At 41.2% G+C, this 14,493-nt stretch overlaps 1 protein-coding gene across 1 annotated transcript; it reads left to right on the top strand.

Annotated features, from left to right (window-relative positions):
• Positions 1-3,621: 3,621 nt before the first annotated feature.
• Positions 3,622-13,186, top strand: enoph1 (enolase-phosphatase 1). Its single transcript, XM_041199136.1, has 6 exons — positions 3,622-3,734; positions 6,754-6,855; positions 7,775-7,977; positions 8,512-8,644; positions 11,854-11,977; positions 12,947-13,186. The coding sequence occupies exons 1-6, from the start codon at positions 3,651-3,653 to the stop codon at positions 13,081-13,083; spliced, it is 783 nt and encodes a 260-aa protein (XP_041055070.1). The 5' UTR covers positions 3,622-3,650; the 3' UTR covers positions 13,084-13,186.
• The last annotated feature ends 1,307 nt before the right edge of the window (positions 13,187-14,493 follow it).

Genomic DNA, 14,493 nt, shown 5'->3' with positions numbered 1-14,493 from the left:
GAATACTCCCCACTTGCCTGGAGGAGTGCAGCTCCTAAAACACTGAAGAAGCTTGACACCATCCAGGACAAAGCAGTCCGCTTGATTCGTGCCACATCCACGAGCATTCATTCCCTCTACCACCAACACACAGTGTATACCATCTACAAGATGCACTGCAGGAATTCACCAAGGCTCCTTAGACAGTACCTTCCAAACCCACGACCACTACCACCTAGAAGGACAAGGGCAGCAGATAGATGAGAACACCACCACCTGGAGATTCCCTTCCGAGGCACTCACCATCCTGACTTGGAAATATATTGCCGTTCCTTCACTGTCACTGGGTCAAAATCCTGGAACTCTCTTTCTAACAGCACCTTGGGTGTCCCTACACCATATGGATGGCAGTAGTTCAAGAAGTCAGCTCACCACCACCTTCTCAAGGGCAACTAGGGATGGGCAATAAATACTGGCCCACATCCCATGAAAAAATAAAAAGGTCGGCAAGCCTGAATAGAATTACATGCAAGTTAGGAGAAGGGCAGCAGAGTTTTGGTGAGCTCAAGTTTATGGAGAGTGCAAACTTCAATACACACAAATTCAAAGCAACCTGACAATCTCGATCAGTGGTTGGAGTGATAGCAATTTAATATAGGAAGGTCTAAAATTATGACATTTTGAAGTGGGGAGACTGTTGTGAGTTATGTTCTAAACTATCCTTGAGGTGTTGAAGTAGGAGAGACATTTAGCTGTATTAGTCGACAGGTCACTGAAGTCACCAGCACAACATTCTCAGGCAGTTGTTGGTGCGATTTTGGTCTCCGTTTCAATCGGTGGGGATAGGAACATAGGAGCAGGAATAAGTCATTCGTTCCCTTGAGCCAGCTAGATCATGATCATGACTGATCTTCTACCTCAATGCCACCTTCCCGCACTATCCCCAAATCCCTTGATGTCATTGGTATCTAGAAATCTATTGATCTCTACTTTGAACATACTGAATGACTGAACCTCCACAGCCCTCTGGGGTAGAGAATTCCAAAGACTCAACACCGTCTGGCAGAAGAAATTCCTCCTCATCTTGGTCCTAAATGGCCTACCTCTTATTCGAGACTGTGCCCCCTGGTTCTAGACCGCACCCCCCAACCAGGGGAAACATCCTTCCTGCATCTACCCTTCCAAGCCCTGTAAGAATTTTGTACACTTCAGTGAGATTGGAGGGGACATAGACACATAGACTGCACAGTTGAACCCTGAAAACAACTTATGAGGAAAGGTTGACAACCCTTTCAATCTTCTCTCCCGAAAAGAGAAAATTGAAGGAGGCTATGATAGTGGCATTTAAAATGATGAAATGTTTGGACAAATTGGATCCAAAGTAAAAACAAAAATCTGCGGATGCTGGAAATCCAAAACAAAAACAGAATTACCTGGAAAAACTCAGCAGGTCTGGCAGCATCAACGGAGAAGAAAAGAGTTGATGTTTCGAGTCCTCATGACCCTTCAACAGAACTAGGTGAATCCAAGGAGAGGGGTGAAATATAAGCTGGTTTAAGGTGTGTGTGTGTGTGTGTGGGGGGGGGGGGGGGGGGGGGGGGTGGGGGGAGGTGTTGGGTGGGGGGAGAGAATTGGAGGGGGGGTGGTGTGGTTGTAGGGACAAGCAAGCAGTGATAGGAACAGATCATCAAAAGATGTCACAGACAAAAGAACAAAAGAACACAGAGGTGTTGAAGTTGGTGATATTATCTAAACGAATGTGCTAATTAAGAATGGATGGTAGGGCACTCAAGGTATAGCTCTAGTGGGGGTGGGGGGAGCATAAAAGATTTTAAAATATTTAAAAATAATGGAAATAGGTGGGAAAAGAAAAATCTATGTAAATTATTGGAAAAAAAAAGGAAGGGAGAAGAAACAGAAAGGGGGTGGGGATGGAGGAGGGAGCTCAAGATCTAAAGTTGTTGAATTCAATATTCAGTCCGGAAGGCTGTAAAGTGCCTAGTCGGAAGATGAGGTGTTGTTCCTCCAGTTTGCATTGGGCTTCACTGGAACAATGCAGCAAGCCAAGGACAGACATGTGGGCAGGAGAGCAGGGTGGAGTGTTAAAATGGCAAGCGACAGGGAGGTTTGGGTCATTCTTGCGGACAGACCGCAGATGTTCTGCAAAGCGGTCGCCCAGTTTACATTTGGTCTCTCCAATGTAGAGGAGACCGCATTGGGAGCAATGAATACAGTGGACTAAGTTGGGGGAAATACAAGTGAAATGCTGATTCACTTGAAAGGAGTGTTTGGGCGCTTGGACGGTGAGGAAAGAGGAAGTGAAGGGGCAGGTGTTACATCTTTTGCGTGGGCATGGGGAGGTGCCATACGTGGGGGTTGAGGAGTAGGGGGTGATGGAGGAGTGGACCAGGGTGTCCCGGAGGGAACGATCCCTACGGAATGCCGACAGCGGGGATGAAGGGAAGATGTGTTTGGTGGTGGCATCATGCTGGAGTTGGCGGAAATGGCGGAGGATGATCCTTTGAATGCGGAGGCTGGTGGGGTGATAAGTGAGGACAAGGGGGACCCTATCATGTTTCTGGGAGGGAGGAGAAGGTGTGAGGGCGGATGCGCGGGAGATGGGCCGGACACGGTTGAGGGCCCTGTCAACGATCGTGGGTGGAAAACCTAGGTTAAGGAATTCAACAACTTTAGGTCTTGAACTCCTTCCTCCATCCCCACCGCCTTTCTGTTTCTTCCCCCTTCCTTTTTTTTCCAATAATTTATATAGATTTTTCTTTTCCCACCTATTTTCATTATTTGTAAATCTTTTATGCTCCCCCCACCCCCACTAGAGCTGTACCTTGAGTGCCCTACCATCCATTCTTAATTAGCACATTCGTTTAGATAATATCACCAACTTCAACACCTCTGTGTTCTTTTGTTCTTTTGTCTGTGACATCTTTTGATGATCTGCTCCTATCACTGCTTGCTTGTCCCTACAACCACACCACCCCCTCCACTTCTCTCCCCCGACCCAACCCCGCCCCCCCACACCTTAAACCAGCTTATATTTCACCCCTCTCCTTGGATTCAACTAGTTCTGTTGAAGGGTCATGAGGACTCGAATCATCAACTCTTTTCTTCTCTACCGATGCTGCCAGACCTGCTGAGTTTTTCCAGGTAATTCTGTTTTTGTTTTGGATCCAGAGTAAGCTCATTGGCCTTGTACATAATATAAGTTCATTGGGTCAAATTTACAAACTAAGATGAAATAGGAAAATGAAATATTTCAAAATGAAATAGGAAACGCAGGAGACATTTTAATGAGAGGGTAACATGTAGAACAGAGCACTGACAAGGAGAGTGGAACACAACCATCCTTAACTGGGTCAAGAAAAAAAGTGAGCTTCTTGTCAACAAATGGCATTCGGGCTTGTTCGAAATATACCAAGGAAATGCTGGGAGTAAATATACCCACCCTGATGTTGAGCTGTTTTAAATTAATTTTAAAAATAAAATCAACAATTCCAATGAGTCGGGAAGAAAAAGTCTCGATACTGTAACGTTCTTGATGCCTCTTGGATTTTCTGCCGGCTAATAGTTCACCAGCCCCTTTAAGATGACACAACTGCCGCCTTGCGGTGAGGCGCCGGATTGCAGTTATCAGAAGGAGCTCTAGATGTACAGTCATGGTGCTAACTGTTGTTCCTTCAGGAATCGCAGTGTTTCTGCTGGATATCGAGGGGACCACAACACCCATCTCCTTTGTAAAGGTAAAGGGGAGAAAGCGAGCGGGAACTTCACAGCGCGAGGCGTCTATTTTAAAGGATGAATAGTTGAGGGTGCTCGTTCCCCGCTGCACAGAGGTGTCCCTGAGTACTTACTTCTTCAGTCGGAACTGCTTCCGCTTGCTCTCATGTGTTGTTCCTGTAGGCAGTTAGCGCACCAAGTTGAATATTGGCGCTCGCACAGTAAAAGTAAGAGCTGCTGCTCCAGGGTAGCCAGCAGTTATTTTTCAAATATCCCCTAAAAATGAAGTTATGGGGCAATAGTCACAGAATGTCCATAGTCCATGTAATGCAGTGCTACAGTACCACAGGGGACAGAGGAACTCACTGCTGCACTTGCACTGTTCAGATTTTATCAGCGATCCATGCATCTCTTAATTGCTTTCCAAGTTTCTAAATCTGGTGATTTTTAAGGATTGCTGGTACATAGTTTAAATTCTGCAACATGCTGGTGACATTCCTTTTCTCAACAACATGCATCTATATAGCGCCTTTGATGTGATAAGGGCGCAGTGCTTCACAAGAGCTTAATTTACAGAGCAAAATTTGACACCGACCCACATGAAGGCAAGTGGTCAGAAACTTGGTCAAAGAGGTAGTATTTTAACGAGAGTTTTAAAGAAGGAAGGAAAGAAAGACTTGCAATTATGTAGCGCCTGCCACGACCACAGGACATCATACCCACAGTGTTTTACTTTTGAAATGTAATGCAGGAAGCATGCAGCCAATTTACCCATAGCAAGCTCCCACAAACAGGAATATGGTAGCGACCAGAAAATCTATTTTTGTGATAAAGACACCAGAGATAAAAGCATAAGAAATAGGAGCAGGAGTAGGCCATTTGGCCCCTCAAGCCTGCTCCGCCATTCAATAATGGTTGATCTGATTGTGGCCTCAACTCTACTTTCCTGCCTGTCCTCTATAAGCCTTGACTTCCTTGCAGATCAAAAATCTATCCAACCCAGCCTTGAATATATTCAATGATCCTGCCTCCACTGCTCTCTGGAGTTGAGAATTCCAAAGATTAACAACCCTCTGCGAGTATAAATTCCTCCTCATCTCTGTTCTAAATGGGAGATCTCTTTAAAACTAGTGTTAGACTCCCACATGAAGAGAAACTTCCTCTCAGCATCTACCCTGTTCCAAAGAAGAATCATTTTTGACTCAAAATGTTAATGCTGTTTCTCTCTCCACAGATGCTGCCAGACTTGTTGAGTTTTTCCAGCACATTCTGTTTTTATTTTTACTCTGTCAAGTTCTCGCAGAATCTTAGATTTTTCAATCAGGTTATCTCATTCTTCTAAACTCCAGTGAGTATAGGCTCAACCTACTCTATCTTTCCTCATAAGACTACCCCTTCATCCCAAGAATCAACCTACTGAACCTTCTCTGAACCACCTCCAATGCAAGTATATCCCTCCTTAAATAAGGAGACCAAAACTATTTGTGTACAATACTCTAGGTGGGGTCTCACCAATGCCCTATACTGATGTAGCAAGACTTCCCTACTTTTATATTCCATCTCCCTTGCAATAAAGGCCAACACAATTGCCTTCACAATTACTTGCCGCATGTGCAAAACTTGTCAAGAGATTCGAGTGCTGTGGTGGTGTATTTACCTGCCATTCAGGCTGCCAGTATTCTTAAATACATATTGGACAAGGCCATTCTCTCTTGTTGTTGAAGAATAATAATTATATTTACACATGGGTTGGAACTTGATCTGTTTTGTGAGAAGTTACAGTTCTCTGCAGAGCTCTCTATGATTGTACAGTTTACTTCATACGGCGTATATTAAACTTTAAAAGATAATGTTGTTCAGAAGCCTCTAGCCACTGAACTTTAATTCATTGTACATGAAATGCTTTGAAATGTTTCTGAGACATGTGAGATGGCTTTCTTTATATGAACATTTTCACTGAATTAAAGTTTGGTGTACATCAGCCTGCAGTTACAAAGTGATCCTCACAGAAAAGGTGTTGAAGCATTTTGCAAGGGAGAGAAAAGTAAAGACTGAGCAGAAAGGTTGGGTAAGACATTAAGGAGAGTTTTTTTGGGAGCACCTTTCAGAACCTCAGGATATCCCAAAGTGCTTCACAGCCAATTTAGTACTTTTGAAGCATAGTCATCAGAGGGAAATTTAGGAAGTAATGTTGGATTTTGGAAGATAATTTCAGAGGGCAGGACCAAAATTGCTAAAAGATCTGTCTGCAGTAGTGAAGCAAGAGGGCAGATGACAACAGGAGCTTGGAATTAGGGGATTGAAGGATGTGAGCTGAGACTTGTATATATCGTAAACAAAGTGCAAGGCTATTTAGAGAGTTCAAAAAGGAGACAAGGATATTAAAGTCTGAATGCTGGGGCTCAGTAATCAGTGACCATTAATGGACATAAAGTTCTAAATTATTTGAAGTTTCTATTGTGGTAAGTAAGTGGCAAAAAACATGCATTGAGCGTTTTTGCAGCAGAGGGGCGAATTAAGGATGTAAGCAAACAATGTTCTGGAGATGGACAAAGGGATGATGGACTTTCCCGTTGCTTCAACGGATGAGTGTTCAGCTTGTAAAAAGAACTCTTTACAGTCTAGGTTGATGTTGTCTCATGTGTGACATTAGGCCAAGTCTCAATTTGCATAACCAATTGCAAATACTGCGTATAAAGTGTTTGAGGGATGGCTGGAGGCATTGACTTCGCAGTGCAGTCACTTGTCTTGAGGGCACTTGACTCTGTTCTCCTCAAATGGTTGAAATTGCTGGATGACAGGGACTTCTCCATTTGGGTGGATGCTAATCCGTATGTGGAATAGGAAGCACTACTGAAGATTAAAGAATGCTGAAATTGCACATCAAATTATTGTAAAGGCCTGGATTTCTGTTATGTGCAGTGATTTGTAACAAAATCACTTTGTGAGACATGATTAAATCATTCAGCAATTTATTTTTCTGTAAACTGGTATTGCTTGAGGTGTCTAAACTAATATGTATTGTGTGTATTTTTAAATTAGGATGTTTTGTTTCCTTACGTCAAGAGAAATGTGAAGGGATACCTTCATACACACTGGCATGAGAAGGAATGTCAGGAAGATGTGGAGCTTTTGAGAAAACAGGTAAATCTCACGTCAGATTATTGCTCCTTAGATACCTGTTGCCTTCAGGTTTCATTGAATTGAATGAGACAATGGGGAAATGTGTTGAGAACCTGGAGATACTTACAAGAATGCCTATTTTTTAATTTAAAAAAAATGCTTGATCAATATACTTAACTGGAATGACTGCTTGAAATTTTCATCACAGTATCAGTGTGAAATAATACACTTTGTGAATTCAGTACTGCTTGTGTGATGAATAAATAGATATTTCAGAGTTATTACAAAGTAGTAATCTCCACTTAGGGTTTGGATGCTACAATAGACTACAAGTATGAAGTTTGAAAATTTCAGCAGACTGCCTAGAAACTACCCCCACTTATCCAGTTTTTTTATACTGCATATTAGAATTGTAGAATACTGTACAGAAGACCTCTGCTGTTTCAATAGAAGAGTTATTCAATTAGTCCTCCACCTCTGCCCTTTCCCCATTTACCTGCAAAGTTTTCTCCTTCAAGTTTTTAGCCAAGTCATTTTGAAAGTTGCTATTGAATCTGCTTCCCAATATCCTTCCAGATCATAACAACTCACTGCATAAACATCTTTTTCATTGCGTATCTTTTTTTTTTGCCACTTACATTACATCTGTGTCCTCTGATTACTGATGCTTCTGTCACTGGAAACAGATTATTTTGTTCAGCCAGTTCTGGTGGTGCAAAGCTAAACCAGTTGTAGGCTAAATCCATTCAAGTCTGTGTGTTTTGGATTTAAGGGAGGGGAGATGAGGACCATTCCTCTTCCAAGCAGTAACGTTCTTCTCAAACGACAAAAATAATTCAATAAAAACACATTCAGTTAAGTGGATTACATTTACTCATTGGTATTCAGAGTCTTGTGTGAAATTAGGAGAGCATTTAATTTGATTTGTTCATTCATTAAGGCTAAAGATGACAATCAATTCGACGGAGCAGTGCTAATTCCTGAATGTCACTCAGGAGAGAATGCTGACAAGGAACAAGCTATCAAAGCTGTGATAAACTACATCTTGTGGCAGATGTCCCAGGACAGGAAGACAACAGCTTTGAAACAGCTACAGGGCCACATGTGGACGGAAGCCTATGTACGTGGAGAAGTGAAAGGAGAGTAAGTGACTTAAAGTGTATATCTATTATGGAGCAAAATGCATTTGATCCCACACTTACTGTGGATTCAGAATGTCTGAGTTTTCCACTGTGAAAGAAAGTGACGTGGCATGAGAAAGTCCCAGGTTCAGCTGGGTTAGCTAATTTCAGCTCTGGCCATGGTAGTACATTACAACTAATACATTTGGCAAAGGGAGGGAAGCACAACTAGGACCCCTGCTGTCTAGTGATTACAGAAGGAAAATGTTGTGTGCATGCATGTATGTACTTGGTGAGTATTGGATCATGCTTGGCTGTGATAAACTTGTGGCTCCTGCTGTCTGGGTTTGAGGATATTGAAATGGCCACTTAGGTAAGATATCGGAGGGCTACCAGCACCCATGAAACCAGACCCTTGCAAGGGTCAATGTCTTTGGGAGTAAGAAAATTGAATAGGAAAAAAAAATCAGGATGTAGCATTGTCTAATTTTTATACCTGTGGCAACCTGATGATAATTGAGGTGAATTACCATGTTTTTTTTTGAATGTGAGTCAGAGTGTATGAAGATGTTTCTCCAGCTATTAAGAAATGGAGGAAGGCAGGCAAGAAGGTGTACATCTATTCCTCAGGCAGCGTGGAGGCTCAGAAACTTCTGTTTGGATACTCAGTTGAAGGAGACCTATTGGAGGTAGGAAACATTACTTGTTGTGCCTGCCCATCACTGATACTGAGGTTTCTATTAACAATTCATAAAGGTAAAAATGTCCTAGCCTTGTTCATACTGAGTTTGAAATCTGTTCAAATGCAGGCATTACGAGCCCTTCTAGGTCAATGTACTAGATCAAGCACAGAGGCACATGGATGAGAAAGCTCTCGGGGACAATCCTGGACTGTGCTGACTAACACTTGTCCAGAAAACTAACACAAAAGTCGCACATTCCAGGAGCACAAAACCTTGTGAAAAATGGACTGAAAGTTTGGAAAGTCTCACTGGAGACGTGCAGCCGATGCTGTCTGTATGATGCTGTAGGGTTGGAGGTGGTGCTGCTGCAGGTGGTGCAGGTTGGATGAAGTCAGTGCAATTACCCAGGGCCCTGGAAATAAGAAGTAGGATTGCTCATGTTGGGACAAAGGCAAATTGTTCTGCTCGCTTTTCAAAATTCCTTGTAGGGCCCGTTAAGCCACACATTCTGGGAGATACCATTGTAAATTTTGAGCACAATCATTGTATTTTCACTCAGCACACTTTTCTTAAAGGTGGAGGTAAAAGCTGAGGAACAGCATACAGATGCTGAGATGCCTAAGTGGAGATGTCCAGATGAAGGTGCTCCTCAGCTGTTGGGGAGCTTTTCAGTGAACTCAGAAGCTAAGGATACAATTGATAGACTTGTTCTCCAATAGCCTTCCATCTAGCATTTTAATACACCACCTGAACATTAAGTGAGTTCAAACCCTTAATCTTCATGAAGGTTGTGCATCTGGGTGTCATGTAAGAAAAAGTTGTATCTGCTAATGTAATAACGTACAGTATCAGGAAGAGAATTACGAACATACGATTAAGGAGCAGGAGTAGGCCACTCGGCCCTTTCAGCCTGCTCTGCCATTCAATATGGGCCAATTTGATTGTAACCTACCCCTGATATCCTTTCACCCCCTTGTTTATCAAGCATCTATCTAGCTCCGCCTTATAAATATTCAAAGGCTCCGCTTCCACCACTTTTTGTGGAAGAGATCACGACCCTCTGAGACAAAAAAAATCTCCTCATCTCTGTCTTAAATGAGTGACCCCTTATTTTTAAATATTGACCCTTAGTTCTAGATTCTCCCACAAAAGGAAACGTCCTCTCCACATCCACCCTGTCAAAACCCCTCAGGATCTTAAATGTTTCAATCAAGTCATCTCTTACTCTTCTAAACTCCAGCAGATACAAGCCTAGTGTGTTCAGCCTTTCCTCATAAGACAACCTGACCATTCCTGGCATTAATCTAGTAAACCTTCTCTGAACTGCTAATGCGTTTACATCTGTCCTTAAATAAGGAGACCGATACTGTACACAGTACTCTAGATGTGGTCTTACCAGTGCCCTGTACAACCGAAGCATAACCTCCCTATTTTTGTATTCAGTTTTCCTCGCAATAAATGATAACATTCTTTTAGCTTTCCTAATTACTTGCTGTACCTGCATACTAGCCATTTATGGTTCATGCACTAGGACACCCAGATCCCTCTGAATCTCAGAGCTCTGCAATCTCTCACCATTTTGATAAATATGTTTTTTTATTATTTCTGCCAAAATGGACAATTTCACATTTGCCCACATTATACTCAATTTGCCAGATCTTTGCCCACTCACTTAACCTATCTATATCTTTTTGTAGCCTCCTTATGTCCTCTTTACAACTTACTTTCCTTCCTATCTTTGTGTCATCAAATTTAGCAACCAAATCTTCAATCCCTTCATCCAAGTCATTTATATAAAGTGCAAAAAGTTGAGACCCCAGCACTGATCCCTGTGGTATTCCACTCATTACATCTCGCTGACCAGAAAAAGATCATTTATGCCTACTCTCTGTCTCCTGTTAGCTAGCCAATCTTCTATCCATACTAATATGTTACACCCTACACCATGAGCTTTTATTTTCCACAATAACCTTTGAAGTGCACCTTATCAAATGCCTTCTGGAAATTAAGTAAGTACATCCACCAGTTCCCCTTTATCTACAGCATGTGCAACTCTTTCAAAGAACTCCAATAAATTGGTTAATTGATTTCCCTTTTACTCCTGCCCCTAAGTCCTATGTTCCTAAAGAAGTTCTGGATGGTCTGCTGGTCAATATTTATCCCTGAACCAATACTTAAAAACAAAAACAGGTTATCTATTATTCATCTCATCGCTGTCTGTGGGTCCTTATTGTGTGCACATTAACTGCCACATATCCAACATTATAACAGTGACTACACGTCAAAAGTATCTCACTGGTTGTAAAGTGCTTTAGGTTGTCCTGAGGTCATGAAATGTGCTTCATAGATGCAGTCTTTCCTTTTAGTCATATTGATCTTCATTAGGTCCTGGTTTCAATTTTCAGTCTGTGATCAGTTAGCTCAGCTCTGCTGGACCAATATTGCAGCTCTTGGCATGTCTGGTTTAGGAAGGAGAAAATTGTCCTGGGCTTTCGCTCTTGAATATTAATCTTCAGCTTCTACTGCAACTCATCTATATGAAAGCCGAGTACAGGATCAGCACCTGTGGAATGGTACCCAGCAGGAGTCAATGTCCTCAGGAAAGGAGTGAAATAAATTCACAAAAATCTCTTCCCCAGTACAATAATGACAGATAGTGGGAGGACAGTTATAAGTTAAATGTAAATCAACACAACTGGAATATATGTTGTTTGGCAGTGCAACAAGCTGTTGTCATTTAATGGCATAAAGTGGCGGTGGATTTAAGTTTTAAACCCCACTAGAGCTATACCTTGAGTGCCCTACCATCCATTCTTAATTAGCACATTCGTTTAGATAATATCACCAACTTTAACTTTAACACCTATGTGTTCTATTGTACTATTGTCGTTGACATCTTTTGATGATCTGCTTCTATCACTGCTTGTTTGTCCCTACAACCACCCCCCCCCCCACCTCTCTGTCTCTCTATCTCTCCGCCCCCCACACACACACCTTAAACCAGCTTATATTTCAACTCTTTCTTGGACTCGAACTCAAGTTCTGTCGAAGGGTCATGAGGACTCGAAACGTCAACTCTTTTCTTCTCCGCCGATGCTGCCAGACCTGCTGAGTTTTTCCAGGTAATTCTGTTTTTGTTTTTAACTAAGTTCATGTTCAGTGCTTTACCTGAAGCAGAAATCTGCATCATATAGACACTTGTTTAATCCCCTCAGCTTTTTGATGGCCATTTTGACACCAAGATTGGATCCAAAGTAGAAATGGAAAGCTACAGAAGAATTGCTCAAAACATTGGTTGTTCTACGGGCAACATACTTTTTCTAACAGATGTGACTAAAGGTACAAATTTATTTAAATATTATTGATTGTTTTTGCAACTTATTTGAGAGCTCCACAGTATTTCTGTGAAGAAAAAAAATCAAGAGGATAAGAAATGCATTGGGGTAAGTATTGTGCAAGGATCTTGCCAAAGGACTGTCAAAGCAAATCTCGAATGTTAACAGTGCTTAAAATGGTAGTCTTGGAAACAACCAAGAGTACCTATTATTTGGTAATGATAGACTGTGGTAGTGACTTTAATAAAGAACTGGCCTATTGTCTGGTTAACTATCCCAAAGGCAGTACTTGAAGAAGTGCAGAAAATTCTCCCAGTTTACTGGCCAACATTTCTCCCTCAACTATTGCCACCAAAAAACGGATTAACCAATCGTTCATTTTATTGTTGCTTATGCGATTTTTGTGTGCAATGTGGCTGCCACATTTGCCTACGTAACAGTTTACTGCACTTCTGAGTCATTCATTGTGATGTACCTAGGGTGTTTCTGAGAGATGTGATGAGGTGATATGCAAGTACAAGCCTCTCTTTTCACTTGCAACAAAAATCATTTGCCCTAAGTATACAGTATATATTAACAGGCCACTCACAATTTTAAAAACAGTACTGTTTAGTGAATGGTGATGATCATTGTGATTTAATTCTATTATAAAATTGGACTTGTCATAGTTTCAAGGCAAAAAGGCCTCATCAGGAATTTAGCGCACCAAAGATTAAAGGATATTTACTTGCTCGAAAAGTGTCACCTTTCTTATATTTGCCAACAAAATACTGATGACCTAACCTGTGTAACTTTTATTTCATTCTCACCTCATTGCTTCATCCTATGCTCTTGTGCCCTGCGGTTCATTGCAATTGTGTGCAATTATTTACAAATATATGGAAACTTTTGCCATAACTTTTCCATAATATTATTGTTTTATTTTTGCATCAGCCTAGCCCTGTAACCTTTGCCTTTATTTTAATTCCATCAGAGGCAAGGGCTGCGGGACAAGCAGGAGTTCAAGTCACTCTTGTGGTGAGGCCTGGAAACACAGAGCTGACAGAAGAAGAAACGTCTGATTCTATTATTACCTCCTTTAGTGAACTGTTATTATCTGATCACAAATGAAAACTGAGCAGCTTCAAAATACAATCAAAACCATTCTCCTGCCGTGGGAATTGCTAAAATCATTTCTCTGCAGGGATTTCCAATAAATATGTTCTAATCATGAGCAGGCATTCATAGCAAGTTGTGTTACGCAAGTTTTTCAAGAAGCAGTGAGACATGGGTTTGTAATGAACTTTTCCTTGTATATTAAGTTTGTGTTCTCAATACTGTTGCTGTGGAAAGTATTGACCACAAGGAGAGGTAATTACCTCACAAGGTGAACAAGAAAATTCAGATTGCAAGTCACTCCAGGCTGCTATCACACAGCCGATTTGCAGCCAGGTTGTGTTTTGTGTGGCATGGAACTGGATCATCTCCCTGCTTGGCCAAACATGGTGAATCCCTAGGAATTTGTGTTACGTGGCAGTGTGGGAGTGTGAAATTTGTATATCCATTTGAAAAGTGTGAAAAATCCCTAGTTGTACAGTTTGATGTACTTTTGCATATGGTTGTGGCTGGAAAAAGCATTTTGAGCTGGACAATAGTGAACCTGCAGTGCTTACCAGTTGTGATGTTAATGTAATCAATATATAGGGGGAAAAATCAGTATATACCAGTTCAAAAGAGTCAAAAAACAATACTACTGGAGTTCAATTTTCAGGTATACATTGCCAGTTCAGACAAGTTTTACTGGTACCGGTCATTGCACCATGGGTTAAAATACTGAACTACATGTATGACAGTTGTCCCTATTTTGGTAAAAATACATCAAGCAATCCCAACACCAGAAAAAGAAAGAAAAATGCTTCATTAAACTCTTGCCTTTAACAAAGTTTGTTTAAATAATTTTAATAAATATGTAATGCTTATTTCAACTTCTTTTAAAAAAAAACATTTTCACCATTTTCTCTGCCCTGCTTTGGGTAGCTCATGCCATGAACCACACATTTTTATATTAAATAGTATAGAACAGAGAGTTGGCATAAATGAGACTTTTTCTGCTTGGCAGGGTGTGACGAGTGTGTACCATAAGGATCAGTGCTGGGCCCTCAACATTTTACAATTTATATAAATGACTTGGACGAAGGGACCAAAGCAATGGTTGCTAAGTTTGCTGACGACACAAAGATAGGTAGGAAAGTAAATTGTAAAGAGGACGTAAGGAAGATACAAAGTGACATAGATAGGTTAAGTGAGTGGGCAAAGATCTAGCAAATCGAGTATAATGTGGGCAAATGTGAAATTGTTAATTTTGGCAGGAAGAATTTAAAAAAACATATTTATCAAAATGGTGAGAGATTGCAGAGCTCTGAGATTCAGAGGGATCTGGGTGTCCTAGTGCATGAATCACAAAAGATTAGTACAGCAAGTAATCAGGAAAGCTAATAGAATGTTATCGTTTATTGTGAGAGGAATTGATTACAAAAGTAG

This window comes from Carcharodon carcharias, chromosome 1, assembly GCF_017639515.1.
Source record: "Carcharodon carcharias isolate sCarCar2 chromosome 1, sCarCar2.pri, whole genome shotgun sequence".
Taxonomy (NCBI): domain Eukaryota; kingdom Metazoa; phylum Chordata; class Chondrichthyes; order Lamniformes; family Lamnidae; genus Carcharodon; species Carcharodon carcharias.
The sequence above is the reverse complement of the archived record's forward strand: the minus strand, read 5'-3'. Positions and strand labels throughout refer to the sequence as shown.

Excerpts from the sequence above, each read along its gene's own strand:
- enoph1 (XM_041199136.1), top strand. The coding sequence starts at position 3,651 with ATGGTGCTAACTGTTGTTCCTTCAGGAATCGCAGTGTTTCTGCTGGAT. Across the intron at positions 3,735-6,753 it reads CACCCATCTCCTTTGTAAAG|GATGTTTTGTTTCCTTACGT; the intron begins GTAAAGGGGAGA and ends TTTTTAAATTAG. Across the intron at positions 11,978-12,946 it reads TCTAACAGATGTGACTAAAG|AGGCAAGGGCTGCGGGACAA; the intron begins GTACAAATTTAT and ends TAATTCCATCAG.